Source organism: Lissotriton helveticus, chromosome 3_1, assembly GCF_964261635.1.
Source record: "Lissotriton helveticus chromosome 3_1, aLisHel1.1, whole genome shotgun sequence".
NCBI lineage: Eukaryota > Metazoa > Chordata > Amphibia > Caudata > Salamandridae > Lissotriton > Lissotriton helveticus.
The window spans coordinates 504,081,732-504,108,427 of NC_136061.1; the positions used below are offsets into that span (position 1 = coordinate 504,081,732).

Genomic DNA, 26,696 nt, shown 5'->3' on the forward strand with positions numbered 1-26,696 from the left:
AGGGTAATAAGCAATGAGCAAACTTTGCAAAAAAAATGAGTGGTGAGAGGAATGGGGATGTTAACAAAGAGATATAAGAACTTTGAGAGCACCACCATTTTGGCAATCGCTATCCGCCCGGCCAAAGAGAGCGGCAGCCGGTTCCAAAGAGGGATCTTGGACTCTAACCAATCTACTGCACGACCAAAGTTAGCTCTACAGAGTACATCCATGTCTCTGCTTAATCAAACACCCAGATACCTAGTGGGCTCCGAAGCCCACACGAAAGGATAATTAGAATCAAAGGGAGTTGTGGCGTCCGTGAGAGGAAATAATACAGATTTGTTCCACTTAACCTGAATGCCAGAATAGCCACCGAAACGTATTACCCCACGGACTAAAGGACTGAGATTCTCCTGGGGGTGACGGACATAAAGAGTGATGTCGTCCGCGTACATAGAAACCAGCAGATACTGAGCCGCAAAACGATGCCCCTCTGAGTACGATGCTGCAGGAGACAAGCAGCGAGAGGTTCCATAGTGACAGCAAAGACAATGGGAGAGAGAGGGCAGCCCTGTCGGGTACTACGCCCAATAGAAAGGTGCTCAGAAATCTGTCCGTTGATATGGAGACGAGCGGTGGGAAGAGTAAACAGAAGTAACACCTTGCGTATGAAGCCCAGGCAGGGGAGGAGATAAGACAAGAAGGGCCATTCCAAGGTGTCGAAGGCGTTGGTGGCATTGAGTAAAGCTGCCACTGCCGGAAGTGACAGATTGATTTCGATGAAGGATGGAGAAAATGGTCCAGAGGTTGTGAGAGGTGGCGCGACCGGGGATAAAACCGGACTGGTCTGGGAGGGCAATGAGTGGCATGAGCGGAAGTAGACAGGAGGCAAGCAGCTTGGCAAAGATTTTGTTGTCTGTGTTGATAAAGGAAAGGGGGCTTGAGAAGTAGGGTTAAGAGTGCCTCACGCAGTGACAGGGGGGACTGGCCCGATTCAAAGGACTCGTTATACATAGCAGCTAAGTGGGGAATCAAAAGAGGGGCGAAGGCCTTATAAAAGGAGGCCGTCAGGTTGTCAGAGCCGGGGGCCTAGCCACCAGGCATACTGTTTATAGCAGCCATGATCCCCTCCTTAGAGAAGGGCTCATCCAGGAATTCCCAATGTGAATTACCATGCCAGAGAAGTTGAAGAGTATCAAAATATTGATCGAGAACTTCGCAAGGTGGTACCGATCCAGCCGTATAAAGTAGTGTGTAGAATGCAGTGAAGCGCGCTTTCATTTCTTCAGGGAAGATAGTGTGGGAAGGACCGCCGTCTTGCAGGGTGGTAATATACGATGCTGCATGAGGCGATTAGCCAGAGTTTTACCTGGACGATCGCCCTCACCGAAATGAGGCACCCGCGCCTCTCTACCGAGAAAAAGACAGTTCCCTATTTGCCTCATCGGAAAATTTGGTCAGTTTCTCGCGTATCTTAGTGAGTGTGTCAGCATTCGGGTGCTGGGCATGAGAAGCATCCAGCAATTTGATCTCCCTTTCAATCCTATCCAAAGTGCCACGGATGGAGAACAGAACACTGGATTGCTTGGAGATGCATTCCCCCCGATTACAGTCTTGAAACCCTCCCAAAGCGTGGATGGGGAGTCCAAAATAATTTACGATTGCAGTCTATATCTAGTCGCAGAAGAGCGAGTCGCGTAGTGCATTGGGGGAGCAGCCATGAGAAGGCTCAACATGGAGAGTGAGGGAGATGGAGGGGGAGGTTAACGGGAGAGTGCGTGCCATATGGTCAATGGAGGTTAGCCAGACTAGTGCGTCGGGAGTGGTGATCCATAAGTCTAGTCTGGACCAACAGCTACGAGTACCAGTGACACACGCGCTCTGACACGCCACAGGGTGAGCATGACGCCACGCGTCGTACAGTGAGTTGTCCAGGAGGATGGAGTAAAGGAGTGAGACTGCGCGCGGGTGGGAGGCATGTGTACCAGACCGATACAAGGTGGCGGACAGGGTCACATTAAAATCACCCCCCCCAGAGGAGAGCAGCAGGGCCAAGGGATGAGAAGCCAAACTTGAGTGAAGAAGTCCGAGTCGTCGCAATTAGGACCATATAACTCAGCAAGTGTCAGGGACTGGGCCCGCAGGATGCCGTGGAGTATTACGATTCGCCCACCAGGGTCAGAGAATACTTGAGAAGTCTGCCATGGGAGCACCCTGTACAGCAGTATGGATACCCCCCCGAGGGTAATTGGAATAAAAGGAAGAATGGATTTCACCCCAATGTCGGGAAATAAGTCTAGAAGCAGTGGATTGCATAAGATGGGTCTCTTGTAGAAAACAGATGTCCACCTTGTGGCGAATGAGATAGGCGTGAACCAAACATGCCTTGCGGCAGTATTAAGCCCACGGACATTCCAAGTCCAAAGTGTAGTGTCAGTCATGGTGCTACAATCAGGGAAGTGACATCCAGAAGCAGTGGCATAGAGGGCAGGAGCTGCGTGCATCTGTAATGAGCAGTGTAATGGGATGTGGGAACAAAGAATGGTGCAATAATCAAGGGAACATCTCAGCATAATACAATCAGGCATACCATAAGATATCCAGAATAGGCCAACAGGACAAGCAAAGCAAACCCCTAGACTGGAATCTGACTAGCATGGGGAAGAGACCTAGTCACAGAGAGTCCATGGACAAAAGACTATGCAAGAACAAACAACAAGAACTCTGAAGGAGCCCACAGACACTAAACCCAAAATAACCATCTCCCAGAGCCCTCCCCCCAAACAAAAAACCCCAGGAGAACCCCCAACCCCGCACCCACACCAACCCTCCAATCAGGCTGAGGTACCACCCAAACCCACCCCAGGACCCACAACTTGGAAGGGAAGAATCTGTGTCCGTGATGGGAATTATCCCGTGGGGGCATGGCGATGTTCAGCATACACCCTTGCCAGAGAGACTGAGTGGCCAGGCCGTTAGCATCAGCAACCAACAGGAATAAACATCAAGGAGTAAATGAACTTCACGTCAGAAACAAAGAGGCTAGCGAAGATTCCTCAGGGGGCAACAAGTACCCAAAGACCTCAATGAGAATTACAGGCCTGGAGAACAGACAGTGCGAAGGAAACAAAATCGTAACTCGAAGAACAGGTCAGTAATTGTCACTGAGGTTATCATCGGCAGGGGCTTGGGAGTTGGCAGGCGAAGAACGGTGGTACTTGTCAAGTTTTTTAGCAAACGCCACCACTTGTCTTGGATCTGGGAAGGTGCGGGTTTTAGTGCCTTGTTTAACACGTAGTTTGGCCGGGTACGCTAGTGAGTAGGAGATCTCGTGCTTCTGGAGTATCCGTTTGGCCAGAAGGAACTAGCAGCGTGCCGCCTGAACCGCGGTGGTGTAGTACGGGTAGAACGAGAGGGAGTTACCCTGGTGGCAAATGACCCCTTTTTCCCAGGCCACCCGGAGGATGGCATTACGGTCCCTGAAGTTCAAGATTTTGGCAATGATGGGGCGGGGCGGCAGCCCAGGGCCTGGACGGGGACCAAGGGAGGGGTGGGCCCGCTCAACAATAAAAACTGATGAGAGAACGTTGCCAAAAAGCTCACGAGCCAGTTGCTCCACATAGCCCTCCATGCGAGTGATATTGGTGGTTTCGGGCACTCCAGTGATACGGAGGTTTCTCCTATGGGAGCTCGCTTCCTAATTTTCGTTCATATCCCGGATACTAGCTAATATCTTGTCCATCTTTAGCAGCTTCTGGCGGTCTTGGGTAGCAGCGTCCTCTGTGTCAGACATCCTGGTCTCGAAATGAATTAGAAGGGCATCGTGGACTCAACCCGGGATTTCACCATGTCCAGGCAGGCCGAAAGATGATCCAGCTGCGTCGCTATGTTAGTGACCGTGGATTTAACGTCCAGCAAGATGGCCTTCAGATCGTCCTCACGTGATTGCGCCATTTCAGATGGAACCAAGGGGTCACTTCCATCCGCACCAGCACCCTCTTGGCGTGCCTGGTGGCGCTAATCAAAGGTGATCTTGGGCTGCTTGGGGTCGGTTCTTCCCATGGGCAGAGGTCGCATATGAGTGGAGCCACCAGGCAGCAGGGCAGAGGCCACAGGTAGGAGGACGAGACCAATGTACTCAAGGTGCGGCCGGCCAACAGAGGGTCGTAGGGACATTCCCAGCGGACAGCTGCGGCGACACCTGGAGCCAGAACACAGGTGGGCTGGTTGTGGGGGAGGCGGAACTCCTGTAGGTGATCAGTCCGGCACCAGGTGGCTGCTACAGGCGGCCAGCTGATCAGACCAATTAAGGGAGAAGCAGCAGGGTTCGGCTTGGAATGGGGTGGCCGGAGCAATCCGCCACAGGCAGCAAGAACATGAAGTAAAGACAGCGCCAGCAGGAGCATAAGTGTGGCCAAAGGGACACAGGCCAGTGAGAACCACAGCACAGTGGAAGCAGGTGGCACAAGGCGGAGCACAGGCGGCAGGGCCCACAGGAGGAGAATGAGCCAGGTGAGTCAGGCACTGGGTCGAAGACAAATCAAGAGGCAGCACTGTTCAGGATCCGCAGGTCGCTCATAGATGCAGCAGCAGGACCCAGCCGGGGCAACCAACAGAAGCAGTGCGGCAGGCGTGCCTCAGCCGGATACAGAGGTAGAGCGGCCCGATGCAGCAGGAATGGCGCTCTGATCAGCGAAGGCCCAGGAGGAGGGGCCGGCGGGTAGTGGTGTCCGCCGACCACGGCAGCAGATGGCAAGCTGGGAGGCGGCGAGCAGGAGCACAACGCTCGGCCGCCTCCGAGGATACACCTTGTCTGGCGAGCAGAGACCGCCGCGGTAGGGGGGGCCCAGATGCCAAAAGGGCAGATTCAGCAGCTGCTGATCACGGACGCCGGGGAGCCGGAGGCCGCAACGGGAGGGGGGCTACACACAGCGGGGAATCAAGGAGACCGCGCCGCCCGCCTTGCCAGGCCCGATGGATGAGGTCTGAGCCGCGGGTGCCTAAGGGAGGAAAATTGCGCCCAGGAGTGGATAGGACGGGCCGGGTGGTACGACAAGCGTGCCCCCAGCCCTACCGCACTGCGCCCACACAGAAGTGGTACCTACTGGCTCAGATGGTCGTGGAGTGGAGGTGCTGCATTGGGCAGAAGTCCGGTCCCAGGTCAGGATCTCACATTCGGCTCCAGGAGGGCCGGGAAGGCCGCACACGCCGCAGGGCCCAGGTCCGGGGTCGCACACCAGCGAAACACAGCCCAGCGGCGACCCAGGAAGACAGGAATGTGCTCAAAACGCGCCACAGGAGCAGGTGAGCGGCGATGGTGCAAGTTCCAGGCGGTGATGGAAGAGATGCCTGTAGAATTGTGACAGATGTTAGGCTTGGCTGGCAGGGCTCACTCAAGGTGCGGCCATTTTGCAGCCAGATAAGCCACACACCCCCAGGTGGCTGATAGTTAAACAAGATCATGTCATGTTAATTCTCCTGCCATAATGCCAGGGATGCTAGTGCTCTGGAGCAGGGTTGGCTATTAACCTAACTGCATCATTTGAGGGTAAAATCATGAAATGGGGACTAGAAGAACCCTGTTACCCTGTAACGTGCTGAGAGATGAAGCCCTTAAGAGCCTTTCTGGTTAATTGGCTACAACACATATATAAAGTGCGAGCAGGTGGGACACGCTCGCCTCATGGGAGCATCACAGAATCCTGAATGAACCTGATTATGTAACTTCCAAAAGAATAGTCGGGAATCAGCAGGGTCCCAAGAGAGCTTAGAAACATTACAACAACCAATAAAACGAGCTATGAATTCAATATTTCTAGGTAGTTCACACTTCTCGTGCTGTATCCAGTAAAGTCTTGAAAGATCACAGGGTGTGGAAAAAACCATACTGTACAAATGGCCTATTTATTTATCAGTTATTTATGGGATTTATAGATACAATCTTATTGAAAGGGGCAGAGTGTGCTTTACGTATCACAACCCACTTACTTTAGAACATCTTTACAGCTTTCACTTCCCACTGCATTCTGAATGAGCAGTACAGGCGCGTCTACCTCCAGACGGCTGTTTGAATACCTACCGCTGTTTCCATTGGTAAGAGTGTTATACTAAAGAGGTGGTAACTTACAGTGTCTCCTGTTCTTCTGTTATGCTTTTTCTTCAATAGAGTGCTTGAAATAGGAACAAGTGGCCATATTATCAAGGAAGGGTGATACATTGTCGCCGCTTTTATCGGCAGGAAACTGCCGCTAAAGTGGCGATAATGGGCTTGATAATATACCCCTGTGAATTCACATAGCAGCCCAGGTTCTGGTGTTAACCTGGGCTTCTATGGGAATTCACTGGGGCATATTATCAAGCCCATTATCGCCGCTTTAGCGGGAGTTTCCTGCCGATAAAAGCGGCGATAATGTACTTTTTACTTACACCTGAATTCCCAGAAGGAAGCAACACACCTACCTACTCATGGAAGACAACTGTGGAACTTGGATCCGACATATTACTGTGGAGTCCTCATACATTATGACTCAGACAAAAAACCATGCTTCAAGTAAAAACACAGTACACCCATTTCCGCCATGCTTCGCTGTATATATTCATTCCCACGCTGAACTGTAGTGCGAGTCACACTATGAAGCAGGGAGACAGAGTGCTGCCATGAAAGGCAATGCAAGCTGGCACAATAGAGCCCAGAGCAAAGCTCTGACTCAGGGATCCTGCTCATCCTGGTATTCAAACTATTGTGTGTGCAATTTCACACCATCCAGTCAATTACATCAGCAGGCCTGGCTGTGCGAGCCCAGGTCATACAAAACAAAGATCTTCTTTATATATGTTAGTTTACTAAAATTCTTGAACACAAATTAAACCAGGTTAAATGCATGTCTATATGCTATTTTTCTGTCCAGTTATGTGTAGTGTGAACATGCATGCGTGCATGTGTCTGTGTAAAGTGTGACACATTGAACATGGTGTGTGGTTGGTGCGTGTAGTTGCTCATTTTAATGCATACGTGTGTATGTAAACACATGGTTGGTGAAGGAGTGAAGAAAAACTGAATTGTTCGACTTTAGCTTGCTCTAGGATTGTTTGTGAGACTTTTTTCTACAAAAAAATGTGTAATTTGAAATTGTCTGAGAGAAGTGTTGAGTATGGAATTACATAGGCGCCAACTGCGGGGTTTTGTGATGTTCAACCACACCCTTCTTGCTACAACTTCTGAAAAGCAAACTTGATTCAAATGCTAAAAGAGTCGGTAATGCAAATTGATTCGTATGTTGCTATGCGATTGTTGGCACATCTGACTCCAGTAATATCTAGTACAGTTTTCAAATAATGGCATGCCTTGTGTGAAGGAGTGCCGCTGTAGTGATAGAATGAGCGCCTTTCTGTCACTTTTTTACAAGGTTATTGTCCGGCATTGACACAACACAATGAGGTTCAAAGACGAACGGCAGCAGGATTGAGTCTCAGAAATGGAAAAGGGCCTCCAGCTTTCCGCTTTTGTCAGGCGAGGGACTCGGGTATCAGGTTGTTATTGAACATTAAGATGCCAGTGTATCCGATTGCTCTTCATGTTACAATAACACTCCTGTTCTGAGGTGAACGCAGCCCATGGGCAGGACACAATCAGAACCGGATCACAGAAGCAGGCATGCTAATGCAAAAGGCGTCAGCCAGCCTACCCTGGGGAGAGAGGGCGCGCCAGGTAGTGTGGCAGGAGCCCGCTCCCGATGATTCTCTGGTAAACCACTGGGCTTTCTATTGAACCCATCTTTGTTGCCATTTTCATGTATTTCTTCTCTCTGACTCAGAGATCATGTTTAGTAGCTGCAAATTCAATTCCATTCTTAGAGAGCAATGCACCCCTCCCCCCCCCTTTTTTTTCATTCCAGCACACCTAAGAATGGAATTGAATTTTCAGCTACTCAACATGGCATTGCTATCTAAGTTGCCATCAATGGAAGTGCTTGGGGTACACCATTTTACTTATCAGCCTAGGTAAAGCCGAAGTCATGGAGTTGTGTTGTACAAGATTTCTCACTCTCCGCTATATGTATCAAGCTATTTAGCATTCGCAAAGGCCGAAATTCTGCGAATTTCGGCCTTTGCGAATGCTAATTAGACAAATGGAATGTATCAAACTAGTTTGATGCAAAATAAGGATTAGCAAAATTTGCTAATCCTTATTTTGCGATTGCACTTAAGGAATTGCAAATTTTGCGATTCCTTAAATGCAATGTATCAAACAAATAAAATGCAAAAAATGCCATTAAGGATTAGCAAATTACCACCAACTTCTAGTTGGTGGTAATTTGCGAATTCTTATCAAAAATCTTTTTTGATAAAAACCAAAGGTGCCATATGACGCCCATACATGCCCTTAGGGCATGTATGTGCGCCATATGCCCCCAAATGTCTTTTTCAGGGGTGCAGCAGGGTGTTCTTGAGACACCCCTGCACCCTTGGAAACATCCCTAATTTGCGATCAGCAAATTGCTAATTGCAAATTGCACTTTCATTCCTATGGGCCTCCTGGCCCATGGAAATGAAGGGGTAATTTGCGATTGACAATTTGCTAATCTCAAATTAAGGAATGCTAAGGAATCGCTATTGGAAAGCGATTTTGTACATACATACCGTTTTGCATTTCCTAAATAGCGATTCCTTAAAATTCGCTATTTAGGAAATGCAAAATGGTTTCTTGATACATATAGCGGTCTGTGCGGTTTTTTGGTTAGCACATTTTCCTTAAATATACCTTCTGTACATACACATTAAACCTTTTAATGCCACCACACATACTGAGCTTTGAACTGCATGTCCTTTCCTTAGTGTTGGGAAACATGTTTATTGAATTAAGATTAGAGATGCGCGAAGTTGCCAAGTTGGGAAACGAGTCTGCTGTAAAATGCACAAGCTTCGCAAAGTGTGATGCTTGTGGCGCAGTAAAATAAGGCCATTTTCAGCAGCCATCTGCAGCATCGGGAAGCTGTTCCTGCTGCGTCTAAGGCGGCAAGTGGCAGCCAGCGGAATGTAGCAGCCTGGCACCTGTCCCCCGGCATGCCCTCCGTCACCACCTGCTGCTTCCCCACTCTTTACACAGCCGCCTGCTCGGTGAGACTTTGTCCTACCTCGGCAATAGCCCTTTCGTTTTTGAGCTGCACCTCCACCCTGCACTGTTCCTGTTGGCACTTCAGGTAATGGTTTCCGGACACAGAATGTCCCAGTCTTAGTAACTGGGTCATCCTGCGGCTGGACATATGCCCAGAGGGCAGTTTGTTGGCAGAATAAGCGTACTGCCGGGATACACACAATTATACATTATGCAAACAAAAACAACTTTTGAACGTGAATTTGAGAAGTTTGTCTTCTTCATCCAGCTTTGTCACAGGAGCCATTTTTTTCTAGAAAGATTTTTCTCTCAAAAAAATAGTTTTGTTCAGCAAAAACCGTACTTCATCAAAATCTTTCACCCACATATGCGGAAAAAGATTCACCAAGGTATGTAGTTCACAAGCAGAAATAAGGTGGTCACACAGTTCTGAAAATATATAAGAACTGAGTTACAATTCTGCTTCCAGATTTGCGACTTTTTTACAACTATTGATCAAGCTAACATTGTGGGTGTTTGGGGACGTTTGTAAATTCAATTCACACACTTCTGCGCACAATTAAATTACAAACGAAAGGTCCAAATGTACATTGCGCAGGAGCACCAGGCATCCCAGTTTTTACAAGAGAGGTTGAGGAAGAAAGGAAATGTTAGTGAGATATAGGGCATATGTGCAAGGGGATTGTGCCACCTTAGCAGTACTTTTTACGATGCTCCGGTGGTGAAATGCCCTGCTCCATATTTACAATGCGGCTCTAAGCCACTTTGTGTGGCTTAACACCGCATGGTAAACATCCTACCCTTTCATGCAGTTTTTTGCGTCAAATGGGCGTGTAATGAGTGTTGCTGTGGGCGTTCCACCACAAAATCCATTGCTTTTTGACACTGACAAAACGCCAGCGCCAAAAACTAATGCCATTGAAAAGAAGGCATTAGAGTGGCCCAAAGGGGAGAAATACTTGTATTTCTCCTCGTTTTTTGCTCTTTCTACGTGTGTTGCACTCTGCAGCATACATAGAAGGAGCAAATTACCTTTAATGATTGTTTATGTGCAGGAAAGACCCTTACTGAACATAAACAATCATCCCTTCAACGCAGGCACCCTTGCACCATGGTGCAAGGGTTTCTGTGTTGGTGCTAATCAGCTTTTTTAATGCTGGCACAAGAAAAACCACAGGGGTGCACCATATTCTTGTGAATATGGTACAGCCCTATGACACAGCGCAGCGCTGATAATTTGCTTGCGGGCCCGAGCTGCCTATTTTTTTTTAAACTATACCCCCTATAATGAAATGAAATATGAAAAGGATTCCAAAAGTTGATACAAAAATGTGTTAACTTTTCCGTTACCTAAACTTATGTTTTAGATGCAAAGGGGCATATTTACAAGGGCATTGCGCCATCCGAGTGCCACTTTTTTACGACACTTCGGTGGTGCAATGCCACACTCCATATTTGCAATGCAGGCCTAAGCCACTTTGTGAGGGAGGCTTAACACCGCATTGTAAATATCAAACCCTGTCATGCAGTTTTCTGTGTCATTGGGCAGTGCACTCAGTGTTGCTGTGGGCGTTCCACCGCAAAACTCATTGCTTTTTGACACTGCCCCAGACTGGCAAGAATCTGTAAATCTGAGGTAGCTGCAAAAACTAACGCTATTGAAAAGCAGGCGTTAGAGTAGCACAACAAGGAGAAATACTTTATTTCTCCTCGTTTTTTGCTCTTTCGATGTGTGCTGCATTCTGCTGCACACATAGAAGGCGGTACAAAAGGGGGGGACAAAAGGGGGTGGTGATGGACGGAGCATCTGAATCAATCAAACACTCACACCCAGTCAAAAGATCTGGGTTTCATCCATCACCGTTCTTTAGCCCACTCTGCCACCCCATTTCAGACATGGCTATATGCAAATCAGTCTGACCCTGTGCCTCATGGGAACAGTCCAGCCCGAACTGCCAAGCCATGTCTTCCCTGGACTGGAAACAAGCTTCCGGGGACCGGTTTCTGGCATTCCAGCCGTCTTCAGCCCGGCTTGCTTGAATCCAGTGGCAAAGTAAGCAAAGGACTCACGTCTGAGCATACCCTGCCACACTTAATGCGGCCAAAAGCGGTACAAAAGGGGGTGGTGATGGACGGAGCATCTGAATCAATCAAACACTCACACCCAGTCAAAAGATCTGGGTTTCATCCATCACCGTTCTTTAGCCCACTCTGCCACCCCATTTCAGACATGGCTATATGCAAATCAGTCTGACCCTGTGCCTCATGGGAACAGTCCAGCCCGAACTGCCAAGCCATGTCTTCCCTGGACCGGAAACAAGCTTCCGGGGACCGGTTTCTGGCATTCCACTGCTCACTTTGCCACTGGATTCAAGCAAGCCGGGCTGAAGACGGCTGTAATGCCAGAAACCGGTCCTCAGAAGCTTGTTTTCGGTCCAGGGAAGGCATGGCTTGGCAGTTCGGGCTGGACTGTTCCCTTGAGGCACAGGGTCAGACTGATTTGCATATGGCCATGTCTGAACTGGGGTGGCAGAGTGGGCTAAAGAACGGTGATGGATTAAACGTAGATCTTTTGACTGGGTGTGAGTGTTTGATTAGTTCAGATGCTCCGTCCATCACCACCCCCTTTTGTACCGCTTTTGGCCGCCATAAGTTTGGCAGGGTATGCTCAGACGTGAGTCCCTTGCTCACTTTGCCACTGGATTCAAGCAAGCCGGGCTGAAGACGGCTGTAATGCCAGAAACCGGTCCTCGGAAGCTTGTTTCCGGTCCAAGGAAGGCATGGCTTGGCAGTTCGGGCTGGACTGTTCCCTTGAGGCACAGGGTCAGACTGATTTGCATATGGCCATGTCTGAACTGGCGTGGCAGAGTGGGCTAAAGAACGGTGATGGATTAAACCTAGATCTTTTGACTGGGTGTGAGTGTTTGATTGGTTCAGATGCTCCGTCCATCACTACCCCCTTTTGTACCGCTTTTGGCCGCCATAAGTGTGGCAGGGTATGCTCAGACGTGAGTCCCTTGCTCACTTTGCCACTGGATTCAAGCAAGCCGGGCTGAAGATGGCTGTAATGCCAGAAACCGGTCCTCGGAAGCTTGTTTCCGGTCCAGGGAAGGCATGGCTTGGCAGTTCGGGCTGGACTGTTCCCTTGAGGCACAGGGTCAGACTGATTTGCATATGGCCATGTCTGAACTGGGGTGGCAGAGTGGGCTAAAGAACGGTGATGGATTATACCTAGATCTTTTGACTGGGTGTGAATGTTTGATTGGTTCAGATGCTCCGTCCATCACCACCCCCTTTTGTACCGCTTTTGGCCTCCATAAGTGTGGCAGGGTATGCTCAGAAGTGAGTCCCTTGCTCACTTTGCCACTGGATTCAAGCAAGCCGGGCTGAAGACGGCTGTAATGCCAGAAACCGGTCCTCGGAAGCTTGTTTCCGGTCCAGGGAAGGCATGGCTTGGCAGTTCGGGCTGGACTGTTCCCTTGAGGCACAGGGTCAGACTGATTTGCATATGGCCATGTCTGAACTGGGGTGGCAGAGTGGGCTAAAGAACGGTGATGGATTAAACCTAGATCTTTTGACTGGGTGTGAGTGTTTGATTGGTTCAGATGCTCCGTCCATCACCACCCCCTTTTGTACCGCTTTTGGCCGCCATAAGTGTGGCAGGGTATGCTCAGACGTGAGTCCCTTGCTCACTTTGCCACTGGATTCAAGCAAGCCGGGCTGAAGACGGCTGTAATGCCAGAAACCGGTCCTCGGAAGCTTGTTTCCGGTCCAGGGAAGGCATGGCTTGGCAGTTCGGGCTGGACTGTTCCCTTGAGGCACAGGGTCAGACTGATTTGCATATGGCCATGTCTGAACCGGGGTGGCAGAGTGGGCTAAAGAACAGTGATGGATTAAACCTAGATTTTTTGACTGGGTGTGAGTGTTTGATGGGTTCAGATGCTCCGTCCATCACCATCCCCTTTTGTACCGCTTTTGGCCGCCATAAGTGTGGCAGGGTATGCTCAGACGTGAGTCCCTTGCTCACTTTGCCACTGGATTCAAGCAAGCCGGGCTGAAGACGGCTGTAATGCCAGAAACCGGTCCTCGGAAGCTTGTTTCCGGTCCAGGGAAGGCATGGCTTGGCAGTTCGGGCTGGACTGTTCCCTTGAGGCACAGGGTCAGACTGATTTGCATATGGCCATGTCTGAACTGGGGTGGCAGAGTGGGCTAAAGAACGGTGATGGATTAAACCTAGATCTTTTGACTGGGTGTGAGTGTTTGATTGGTTCAGATGCTCCGTCCATCACCACCCCCTTTTGTACCGCTTTTGGCCGCCATAAGTGTGGCAGGGTATGCTCAGACGTGAGTCCCTTGCTCACTTTGCCACTGGATTCAAGCAAGCCGGGCTGAAGACGGCTGTAATGCCAGAAACCGGTCCTCGGAAGCTTGTTTCCGGTCCAGGGAAGGCATGGCTTGGCAGTTCAGGCTGGGCTGATCCCATGAGGCACAGGGTCAGACTGATTTGCATATGGCCATGTCTGAACTGGGGTGGCAGAGTGGGCTAAAGATGGATTAAACCTAGATCTTTTGACTGGGTGTGAGTGTTTGATTGGTTCAGATGCTCCGTCCATCACCACCCCCTTTTGTACCGCACACATAGAAGGAGCAAATCGGCTTTAATGATTGTTTGTTTGCAGGAAGGTGTCCCATCCTTCACATAAACAATCATCTCTGCAATATAGGGCACCCTGGCACCATGGTGCAAGGGTGTCTGCGTTGGTGGTAGGCAGCTTTTTTAACTCCGGCACAAGGGAAAACGCATGTGTGTGCCATATTCTTGTGAATACAGTGCATCCCTGCATTTTTTTTAAATGACGCAGCGCTGCTAACTTGCTTCCAGGCCTGCACAGCATCATTTCTTTATAAATATGCCCCTCAATATGAGATATGCACATTATGGCATGGATAACATGTGTGACTCTTTAAATAAAAGCTGCATGCTAAAAGTATAGCTTAAGACAGTCGTCCACTTGGGAGGGCAACTTTAGCAAGTACTCTCACAGAGTTCAGATCTGAACAGAAACAGGGATATCCACAGCTATCATAATGTATTAATAATTCAGTAAAACACCCTATTACTATTCGTTTACATTAACATACTTTTCATTGTGTTTGTTTAAGATCGTCAGAGCGTCTACACCTAAAAGACAAACCATGAGAAGTAAATACTTCTTTTGCAAGTCAAATCATTTAAATTTGAACCCTTAGTTTACTGAGAATACACAACTAAATTTCTTGGCAAGTTGAGTATTCAGATGCATAAAGATTTCTTCCCTGTTGTTCTAAAGGCAGTGTTTTATGTCTCCTCTCTGCTGATCCACAAGCTCTGATAAGGGCACCAGCTAAATCCTGTCATGGAAACATTTCCCGAGCTACCTTCCATTTAAGAGTTAATGACCTGGTTTATGAGACTTGTTCTCTGAGTTTCCACAGACTGCCTGTGCTCTGACAGAAAATAATTTCAAAAGGATCGTTGCTTTCAGCAAACTGAAGAAGTGAATCTGTCTGCTCCAGCACAGCCAAATGTGTAGCATTCCCAGCTCCAGGGATTTAAGCCGCTACACCTGGAGTTTGGTGGGGAAATAGTGTCTGGAATTGACCCGGTATTTCCCCCTTCAAATTCCAGACATCTCATAAGCAGCCCTGGTGATGTATTTTGAGAGGTGACAACGAAAAAGTGGGTCTGTTTTTCTTTTTAATTTTCTTTAAATTACAACTTTAGTCAGGACGACCTGCGATAATATTTTTCTTACACATTTACCAAAATGTTTCCATTCTTACCGTCATTAAAAAAATATATAGATTAGCTTTGTATTTAGAAAGATGAGAATAAGTCAACTAACTATCCATGCAGATGAACTTGTCAGATTGTGTTTTTTTTTGTAATTGACGAAGGTGTTAATAGATGAAAAAGAAATGTTCATGTATAGCTCTCAGGTACCACCTACCTGGTAAATGCTGAGGTATCACCTACAGATCTATGGCAAACAGCGCCATGAGCAAAATGAACCAAGGTCCCTGAGTGGGCGGGGGCAGAACACTGGCAATGCAGGGTTTGAGGCAGTCTCAGGTGAGACAATGGGATATTTTAGGGGCAAATACTACAGCTAATGAGCCCAGACATCTTTGTATAGTCCTGTCTGAGAGTACAACATAATCATGGGGGGTTAGAACTCATTAACCACCCACTACTATCTGACTTTGACGATTTTATAACGTGCTGCAAAGCAAGTTAAAAATATGTCTTCTGCATACAAAATAGGTGTTTAGAAGAGAGATACGTCCTGTTTCACTTGAAAGTTTCTGTTACTTTTCTTTTACTTCCCCCACCAAAAAAGCCTGGCAACTTCGAAGTCGAAAATGATGTTGGCCTTTGGCTTATATTAGGTACGTTGCCCTTTTAAAACATGTATAAGGTATAAACCCCGTTCAGATGAAACTCCAGCTTGCAAAGAGCTCTCAATTTGCTCTACTGCAGGCTCGAGATTTTCAGCTGGCCTTTTTCTTTTTGATATGACATGTTTTTATATTGCTCAGGGTCTGTCTATTACTTGGTCTCTTAGCACTTTAGAAAGTCAGTATTACTTCTGCAGTTGTTATTTTTTGCAGCACAGAGTGGCAATCAGTGAGGAAAGATCATAAAGTTATCCTTCAGGCCATGTGGAAGTTGCTTAAGTGGTTTGGAGGGTGAAGGGTGTTCCCAACATGATGCTGCGTGGGGGAAGGTAATCTAACCTAACCTGTGCCCTAATCACATACACACAGGTTGTCTCTGAGAGTTGTTAGACTGTGTGAATTCATATCTTAAACCCCCCCCCCTCCCCTGAAGTTTAGCTACAATGGTGGCCAAGTCAATTTTAGGGCCTTGGCGTGGTGGATAGGCCAACAACATTTTTTGATGACGAAGCCACCTGAAGCTCCACCGCTGGAAACAAAGCATTTTCACAAACCTCTAAATGAGGCCCAATATGGCTTTGGCCCCATGTTCTGCACATGAATGACAAGGATCTGTCTAGCGTGTTATATTTGGAAATCAAATTTATGGATGCAATTGGAAATGTGTACATCAGTGGATGTTGCTGGACATAAAGTACAATTAGGTATCTAATAAAAGCTGACTGATTACAACATTTCAGTGGTCTGCTAGGCGTGTATGGTAAGGTCTTTCTATTGCGCACTGATTGGGTGCTTGTATGGTGTATGTTGGGTGCTGTTCAATCTTATTAGAATTTGTATCATAGAAATAGCCATCTATTTTCCAAACCTGGGAGAGTTGTCATGATACTTGGTTAATCGTATGTATGTGAGGAAGAAAAAAGAAAAAATTCCAAGCCTGGAAAGGTGTCATAATACATGGCTTGTGGTCTGAACCTGAGGTAGAATAAGTAAGAAATTCCAAACCTGTGAAGGCTGCCATGCAGCTTGGTTTATCCTGTGTACACGAGACAGAATACATAGGAAACCTTCCAGACAAAGAGGGGCCATGATCATCTGTGAAGGGGGAATGTGAAGCAGAAGCCATGGGGATAGAACAAGAAATGGCGAGGAACCAAGGTGGGAGCACGTGGTATGGCAAGCACAAACATATATGATGTTATTGTCTCTAGCTTTAACCCTGTTCAACTCCAGATGCATTTCACGCGGAATGCGTGTAATGTGTACAACCACAGGGCAAAAATGATAATTTGAAGCACTTTCGCTGGATATGCTGTGAACTTTATATGAAACTTGCGGTGTGTATCACTTACAACGCAACTTTTACGTCGTAATGCTGTTACAACGCAGCTATTACAACGCAGGATCCATTACATCGGATGCCATTACAACGCATGACATTACATAGCAGATGGTATTACAACGCATACCATTACATCGTAAATATTGGTAAGTATATAATTTTTTTTTATTTTATTTAATATTATATAATTGATTTAATTATTATTAATTATAAATAAAAATAAATAAAAATATTTATTAATGTATTTAAATATTATAAATTAAATTTATTAATTTAAGTAATTTTTAAAATAAGTATGAGTATAGGAGTATATGTTTTGGGGTACTGAGGTATATGTTTTGGGGTGTTTGGGTATTTTTAGGTTTTAGGGCAGGGTTTGGGTTTTGGGGTACAGGGGTGTTTTTAGGTTTTAGGGCAGGGTTTGGGTTTTGGGGTACAGGGGTGTTTTTAGGTTTCAGGGTAGGGTTTGGGTTTTGGGGTACAGGGGTGTTTTTAGGTTTCAGGGTAGGGTTTGGGTTTTGTGATACAGGGGTGTTTTTAGGTTTCAGGATAGGGTTTGGGTTTTGGGGTACAGGGGTGTTTTTAGGTTTCAGGGTAGGGTTTGGGTTTTGGGGTACAGGGGTGTTTTTAGGTTTCAGGATAGGGTTTGGGTTTTGGGGTACAGGGGTGTTTTTAGGTTTCAGGATAGGGTTTGGGTTTTGGGGTACAGGGGTGTTTTTAGGTTTCAGGGTAGGGTTTGGGTTTTGGGGTACAGGGGTGTTTTTAGGTTTCAGGGTAGGGTTTGGGTTTTGGGGTACAGGGGTGTTTTTAGGTTTCAGGGTAGGGTTTGGGTTTTGGGGTACATGGGTGTTTTTAGGTTTCAGGGTAGGGTTTGGGTTTTGGGATACAGGGGTGTTTTTAGATTTCAGGGTAGGGTTTGGGTTTTGGGGTACAGGGGTGTTTTTAGGTTTCAGAGCAGGGTTTGGGTTTTAGGGTACAGGGGTGTTTTTAGGTTAAATTAAATTAATTATATTATATTAATTACATTTCTTAATTAAAATAATTAAATTAAATACATTATTTTAAATAATTTAATTTAATTACAATCAAAAAAATATTTAAATTAAATTAATTTAATTATATTAATTAAATAAAATTAATTACAATTTTTATTAAAATTAATTTAAATAAATAAATTTAAATATATTAAATAAAAATAATTACTATTTTAAAATGTATTTTAATTAAATTAATTTAATTAAATTAACTTAATTACATTTTTTTTAAAAAGGTATACTTACCTATACTTACGATGTAATGCCATGCGTTGTAATAACATCTGCTATGTAATGACATGCGTTATAAAGGTTTGCATTGTAATGGTTCCTGCGTTGTAAAAATTGCGATGTAACGGTCTGCGTTGTAAAATAACGCGTTGTAACATCATAGATCCGAAACTTGCATCAAAATAGCAAGGTACAGGATTACGTTAATTGTGTATTTTCATTTAAAACGTATCAAAGATTGCGATGCGACATTTAGAATAATGCAGCACAGCAGGAGTTTGGGGAAGGCAGCGGGAGTTCACCGACATTTAAATACATACGGACTTTGAAACTTTAAAGACAATTCCACATGCGAGGTACCTAAGCGGTTTCGGTTTAACACACGAAATGAAGATGTTACGGAAGGCTCTGGGGAGTTCTCTGAGGAAAAAGGAGAAGGCCTCCAATTGCTGGAGATAAATATTGTATGAGGGAGATTAGGCGTTACTTTTTTTCAGGGCAACAGTTCTTCTTTGAGAACATATTTTTACGTTTGTCCTTTCCTTTGTCTCCTCTGCTTCCCAGTGCTAGCCGGAGCACAGGCCTTATTTGGATCCATAGCGCCCCTGCTGCTGCCTCTTAGAGCTGGCATCCTTTCAACCTGACTGGGTGGCCGCATCGCACACCCAGCTCGAGAGTTTATCAAGAATTATTGTGGCTAACAAGTTGTCGAATAAAACCATTTCATTTGAAGTTAATGTGAAGGGGGCAGCGGCTCCCTTGGTGGTGATGTCTTAGTACACCAGGGTAGGTGGGCATGTCCTCATTTTGAGGTGGGAGGTGTGTGTAACAGAAGGGGCAACGACAGGATATGCCCGAGACCCTTAAAAACACACCAACGAAGAAATAAACGCGCAGCAAAGAGGTAGAGCAAAAACAAAATCTAAAGACGGTCATTTTATGGATCAAGGTCTCAGTAGCAGGAGGGTCCTTGAAAAGAATTTCTTTTTTTAGCTGTAATGTGAATCTTTAACTTTTTCTCTTGAGTGGGGAAGAGTTTTACTCTAGGTGAGTGGGAGGGAGGGACCAGCACTGACATGACAGATGAGCACTGCGTACTTATCACTTGTGGGCGAACAACATGGAGGCTTTGCATCGAGCACTGAAACAGGGGTTCGGCAGGGCGCTACCAAAACCCGCTCAAGATTATCCTAATGGGCAGTACTTACAACCGGGAATCCATGCATTAGGGGTTCAGGACTGGCTTTGTCCCACCTGGACAAGGGGCATGTCCCTGATAAAAGGATGGGCTGAACTTCCGGCATTGCACACTGAAGTTGTTCCTCCTCAGCAGGTGGGGCTGCTACATGGAATGAGTGTTACTAGGAAAATGAACACCTTTCAGGAAGGTGGAGGACCATGGGCCGAGTGTTCTTTTGGAAGATGAGCTCGCTGAGGTTATTTTTACAGAACATGTTGGGTCTTTGTATTAACCACTTCAGCGCTAGCACCAGGAGTTTTGCTCTGTCCATGAAGAACAGACCATGAAGTTGGTCCTCCTGGGTAGGACGGGTGATTGTATGAAGGCCCACTGGCTTTGCACTGACATGGAATGTGAGTACACTGTAGTTGCTCCTCCTCAGCAGGTGGGGCTGCTGGGTATTAAGGACATGGAATGAGTGCTACTAGGAAAAAGAACACCTTCCAGGAATGTGGAGGACCATGGGTCGAGTGTTCTTATGGAAGATGAGCTCTGTGAGGTTATTGTCACTCAACAGGTTGGGTGTATATATTAAGCACCAGAGGGCAGATTTATCATAGTAGTTAGCTGCCACAGCATCATGTCTCGTGTCCCATGGGCAACAAAACATTAAAGTCAGATTTACCAAACAATGCCAGGCCACCTCGCATTGCCCTGTGTTGCACGGTAAATCTGCAGTAAGCAAGGCAGACCAAACCTCTGCCTAACGTTACTCTCCCCTGGGAACATATTTCATCGGTGGAGCGTGGGTGTTCACACACACCGTTCCAAGGATTTTGGCTCAGTCCCAGAGTTACCAAGACTGATATACCTAGGAATGCACCAAAATGCTACGCCTTTCCAGGGGAGGTAGAGCGAGGAGAAATATCTATATTTCTCCTCATTGCATCTTCTCTCTAGGTTCGCTGCAGAATGCAGCACACGTAAAAAGAAGAAAAAGCCTCAGAGGATTGGTTTTGTGCGGGAAGGTGTGCCTTGCACAATGACAATCCTGCCTTCAACGCAGGCACCTTGCACCGTGGGGCCAGGCTGGCTGCCTGTGTTGATGCTGGACAGCAGATTGTGCCCAGCACAAGCAAAGAGCAGGAATGCGTCATATATTGGTAAATATAGCACATTCCTACCCTTTTCCTTTCACAAAGCAAGTTGACTTGCTGCTTTGCATGTAAGATTGATAAATCTGGCCCCAGGCGTTTAGCTCTATTTATGAAGATAAGACCATGAACTTGTTCCTCCTGAGCAGGATGGGTGAATGCATTAGGAACCATGAGCTTAGCACTGACCTGGAAGATGAGCACCTTGAAGTTGTTCCTCCTCAGCAGCATACTGTGGTTGCTCTCCAGCTTCTTCACCTGGCTGTATTGCCGGTCCATGCGTTCGCGCACATCTCGCATATTGGCACTCACTTTGCGTGACTTGTCAAGCAGCTTGCTGACCGCGTTGCTGGTTGAGGTGTGGCTCTTGGTCAGTTTGGTCAGATCGCCCTGGATCCCCTTCACAGAGCCTTCCAGCTCTATCTGGCGCTTCTCCATCTTGAGCTGGTTTTCCTGCACAGAGTCCAGCATGACCAGCAGCTTATCAAGCAGGGTGAGCACAGTGATGGCGTTCACGTGTGTCCCATCCTGGATGGTGTCTGCTGCCCCTGGGCTGGGGCTGGACCGGGGAGATTCAGCCGGGCTGGGGACCTGCAGCTCCTGGCTCTCAGGCTCCGAGCTGTGGTGTTGCAGATTTCCACTACTCACCCTCTCTGCCTGCATGGCCCCTTCCCCCATAATCACCTTCACCAGCGCCTGTTGAAGGCTGGCACCGCAGACTTTCTAATACTTGTCACTGCACCTTCACAGGTGGCTCTCACAACAGCTCCTGGTGTCACTGCGCCCTCTGAAGCCTTTCACTGCTCCCTCTGAAGCCTTTCACTGCGCCCTCTGAAGCCTTTTTACTGTGCCCTCTGAAGCCTTTCACTGTGCGCTCTGAAGCCTTTCACCGCGCCCTCTGAAGCCTTTCACTGTGCCCTCTGAAGCCTTTCACTGTGCCCTCTGAAGCCTTTCACTGTGCCCTCTGAAGCCTTTCACTGCGCCCTCTGAAGCCTTTCACTGTGCCCTCTGAAGCCTTTCACTGCGCCCTCTGACGCCTTTTAATGCGCCCTCTGATGCCTCTCTCTTTCTGCAACTGCTGATGCGTCTAACTACACTTTTTTCTAATCGTAACTTTAGAAAGAATCTCGCCCAGCGCCTGCCCAGCTTTTCCACCCAATAGTTTCTATCTGTTGCAGGTCCAACGACTTTGGGGTTTTCGAGGAAAACGAAGCCACCCTCTGCTGGCTGTCAGCGGTCCCGGCTCCGCTCTGTAGTGTCTCTCAAACTTTGCTTCGCACACGATAAAAACCACGCCCAGCCTTTGACGCCGAGCAGCCGCCCACTTTCTGGTGGGCGGGCGGAGGGACGCTCCGAAGATCCCCTGCACGCGGCCTTGTGCTCACGTCCCACCCACCGGGAGGAGTAGGGTGACGAGAACTCCCAGGTCACAAACCTCACCCACCCGTGGAAAGTGCAGCGCGACCACTCCTGCATCCTCCCTCAAAGGGTCCTGCGAAGGTTATGTCTCTTTTGGCATGCCGTGTTTCCATCATGACTTCACTCAGGCCAGGGGGAAACAAAACACCCTCAGATTGGGCAGGCGCCAGGTTGGCTTTTGGCTGCGTAGAGTAAACCGTTCCCCTTGCTGCAGCCTTCAATGGCAGCACACGCACGCTCCCCCTGCTGATGTTTATTTCCAGAAGAAAGCATTGTAGTCTTTTGACTTCTCTGCAGATGCGTGATGTGTTTCAGCTTCACTCTGTCGCAGATGTGTAGGAGAACAATGGGTTCCAATTTCACAGCAATCAGTCATGCCAGCATGTGTTATGGAAATCACAGGCTATTACAGAAACACAGCGGTTGGCGCATAAATCCCCGGCTGCTTTTATTTAAAGCGTTATCTCAATAATATCATGTTTAAACCACGAATACTATTATTCGTCGTGATGTCAGCAGGCTTTGTGTGTTCTTGCATGATGCTTTGTGAGGCGTGAAGGGAGTCCAGGCATCTCCCTTTCACCTACATAGGAATGGTATTTTGCGTTGTAGTTTTCTTTGCTGTGCAGTACACCTTACACAGATACAAGCAGGACTCTTGCTTATATGAAAATTCTTGGTAGTCCATTTGCAACATTCAGGATAAAAACACAAGACCTCTGATAGCATGATGAACAGTAACCCTAATATTCCCTGCTGCACTGCTTAGCGCCTTGAGACCCTCACAGGTGAATAGTCGCGCTTTATAAGAAACCTGATTGATTAATTGACTCATTCAGCACACACAGCATTACAGAGGAAATTGAATTGAATTGAATTGAAAATAAATTTATAAACGCGCAACTTTGCCCAAATCACAAATGACACGACCTCTGACATCACTGATTTAGTAGAAACATTTTACATTGCCTGGATGTGAAATTAAGCAGTCATTTCTCTCAGAAGGAATAAACTAGCATTTTAGAAGTTGTTGTGGGGTCCTGGGCAACCCAATGAAGCAGACATTCCTTGAAGGAGGACCTGTTTCCGACTTTTATTAAAAAAAAAAGGTCTTGTAGGCAAGGCCACTGGAATTATGCGGCAGGGTAGGACCAAATTATGTGACAGGGGTTCACTAAATTATGCAGCATGAAAAAGTAAATTATGCAACCTAATGTGGCACATTTTGTTGTAGCATTATTTCATAATTTTTCATTTTCCCACATGTTAACATTGCTTGGGTAAAAGTTTTACCTCATTACTACCAACTTAACAATCAAATACATTTCATAAACTTTTATTCGGTTACCACTTGTTTTGCAACCATAAAAAGTACATAAAAAAATGACAACAAATTAATAAAAAGAAAATTCAAAACAAAAAATAAAATTTCCACAATACATAAAAAATCAAACGATATTACTAGCGAAATCAGAATCAGAAACAAGCATTGGCATTGCCAATAGGTCTCGTGTTTAGGTGCTCATAAGTGTTTAGCCAGAGCTATTGGCTCTGGCAATGTTTTTAAGATGTGTTGTAGAGCAGTGTGGCTGCTGTGCAGCATGCTAAAAGGTTGCAATAAAAAAGTGTTATAAGTATTTTTGTTACTGTAGATATAACACAGAAGACATTATGTACAACTAAATGACCCTATTAAACAAGTACAGTGTTTCAAGGTAAGCTCACCACAAACCCAACGTTTAAGCAATGTGATAATTATATCCATGGAATTAAGTGAGTCAAACACAATGTGAATATCAAGGGCCCCCTGCTTTAAAATAGATAGTTCTTAGGGCAGGGACATAAACTGTGTGAAGATCGCAACCCAATAATAACAACTATAAATGAAAGGGAAAAGTACATTCATGAAGAAAACAACACATTTTGAAGAAATCTGATTAATTTAATAAAAATCGTATTAAAAAGCAGCCATAACATGTCCTGCTAACATGTACATAAAAATAATTGATGAAAAGGACAGATTAAACAATTTCAATATACTACATTCATATAAATTGACAAAAAATAAAAAGTAAGTGGCAGTGATTATAATTCGACGCGCGTTTCGGCGTTACAAGAAACGCCTTCTTCAGGAGCCACAATTTCCATCCGATGGATATTTGTAGGCTGCTTATGACAGCGTTACGGTACTTCAATGACCGGGTTCCAACCACCCTTTGCAGTTAATAATTCACTCGAAAAGATTCAGATTCAATAAAATAAATGGTACTGCGTCTGTGTTAAGCTGAGCGATGCAAACGATAGCAGCTTGCGTCCTACAGTCATTAGGGTTGGTACCGCCTCCTCCTGATGCGAGCTTGTTTATCTGTTACGGTATTCTAACGGTTCAATGACCGATTGCCATGTTCCATATTATGGTATCTCTACCGTCGGCGGGTTGCGAGCAGCCATCTTTTGCAGCACCCGCACGAATTTTCCCGCATTACCCGACCGGATTATACGATTCCGGCTGAAGCGGATTCTCTCCCTTTTTTTAACCACGAAGGGAACATGGCAATCGGTCATTGAACCGTTAGAATACCGTAACAGATAAAGTTAACGATTAAAACGGGTAGTGCTTTGGTCCCGCATATAGAAACAAGCTCGCATCAGGAGGAGGCGGTACCAACCCTAATGACTGTAGGACGCAAGCTGCTATCGTTTGCATCGCTCAGCTTAACACAGACGCAGTACCATTTATTTTATTGAATCAGAATCTTTTCGAGTGAATTATTAACTGCAAAGGGTGGTTGGAACCCGGTCATTGAAGTACCGTAACGCTGTCATAAGCAGCCTACAAATATCCATCGGATGGAAATTGTGGCTCCTGAAGAAGGCGTTTCATGTAACGCCGAAACGCGCGTCGAATTATAATCACTGCCACTTACTTTTTATTTTTTGTCAATTTATATGAATGTAGTATATTGAAATTGTTTAATCTGTCCTTTTCATCAATTATTTTTATGTACATGTTAGCAGGACATGTTATGGCTGCTTTTTAATACGATTTTTATTAAATGAATCAGATTTCTTCAAAATGTGTTGTTTTCTTCATGAATGTACTTTTCCCTTTCATTTATAGTTGTTATTATTGGGTTGCGATCTTCACACAGATTAAGTGAGTCAAAACCAGCAATACATTGCATTAAGGGAGATAATGCAAAGCCACAACGATTAATAAGAGGAAAAAAATAACTTGTGGCTATGTAAAACTGTGCAATACTTTAGGTTCGAGTTAGCACAATATACAATAGCCCAAAAACCAAATAAAATTTAAAACCTAAAACGCTGCAAAGGTAAACTATGATTTTTCTCTCTAGGGTGACGGTTAAACTGCAGATGGCTGGGCTTTTCCAACTGTATTAAAGGAATGGATCTCACGGCCTGCCGGCCGTGAAGTGTGAAGCAGTGGGCGGGGAAGCTTTGAAGCTTTGAAGCTCTCGGAGGCCGGAGCACGGGAAGCAAGGAATGGATCTCACGGCCTGCCGGCCGTGAAGTGTGAAGCAGTGGGCGGGGAAGCTTTGAAGCTTTGAAGCTCTCGGAGGCCGGAGCGCGGGAGAGCCTGGTGGGGGGAGGCGGGAATACGAGCGACGGGAGGAGAAGTTGATGCAGGCGGAATAGGGAGATGCGCGTGCTTGTGTGGTCACGTGACCCGCTTTTGTGGCCACGTGACCTCACATGCACTGTGAAGAAACCGCAGTGGTTTCACTAGTCGATCGAGCACTTGAATTCTCGATCCCAAATGCGCTTGCGCGCATTGTAGGTCACGAGACCTAATAAATAAAAAATGATTAAATAAAATATACTACGAGAACAAATATAAAACTTGAAGATAACAGTTGCATACGTAAAAATAAAATATGTGAACATGTAACGAGATTAGCCAACAGCACGACGGATCGTAATACAAGCTTTTAAAAAAGTAACTATGCACTTTGCAAAGCATTCTGAGTCCAGGAACTGTAGAGACATAAATGCTGGGTGACACAACCTTAGGCCAATTAAACGGAGGAGTGGTAGAATCCAGGACTTTCGTGGTAACTTATAGAATTTGCAAAACAAGATAGTGTGGATTGTTGACTGGGGGGATACACCGTCACAAGGGCAGTTCATGTTGGCATTCGACCAGCTCTGTGTTTGTGGAAAAGAAACCAAACGAAAGAAAGAGTTGCAGCGAAACCTTGTCAAAAGATATTTCTCGTGGTTGGACAGGTGAAACGATAAGTACGGTTGCATGCCTATATCAGTCTGGACTGCGCGGATTTGGGAATTAGAGGGTTTTAAGATCTCGATTGAGGCACGAAGTTCTCTTAGGTGACCCAAGCACATCCTCTTTAGCACCTTTCTCGAGATATCCTCCATACTAGGTAGGTCATCGAAGAAGGAGCTGCGACCAAGGTATGTAAAGAAGTTCCCCACATAAACTAGCCATGGAATTTTTGCCAGTTTATTAAGTCCATACAGTCCATGATCAAAGAACGCGTTAGGTGGCACTCGGCTTTTGTCCATATACGGTGCCATAAAAGAATAGGTTGGCAACGAATGGTGTCAATAACATAGTCCATACCTAGCTCATTATGGGATGCATATGTTGGCGCACTTTGTGGGAGCGCCAACAAATACTTGACAAACCCGTTCTCTATCGTCTGGATTGGATCTATTGGACCATATCCCCAAACTCCCGCGCCATAGGTGGCTAGGCTGTGACACTTTGCGTAATAAATCTTAAGCAGTTCCGTGGGAGCTGGTTTACCGAGTTTCC

The 26,696-nt window shown here is 46.3% G+C and overlaps 1 protein-coding gene across 1 annotated transcript in view; it reads right to left on the bottom strand.

The window, feature by feature from the left end:
- Positions 1-21,734, bottom strand: part of CAVIN2 (caveolae associated protein 2) — a 120,436-nt gene extending 98,702 nt beyond the window's left edge. The window contains exon 1 of the mRNA XM_078680409.1: positions 20,666-21,734. Coding sequence (XP_078536535.1) covers positions 20,666-21,154 — 489 coding nt within the window. The 5' untranslated portion in view covers positions 21,155-21,734. The remainder of the gene's footprint in view (positions 1-20,665) is intronic.
- Positions 21,735-26,696: the final 4,962 nt, after the last annotated feature.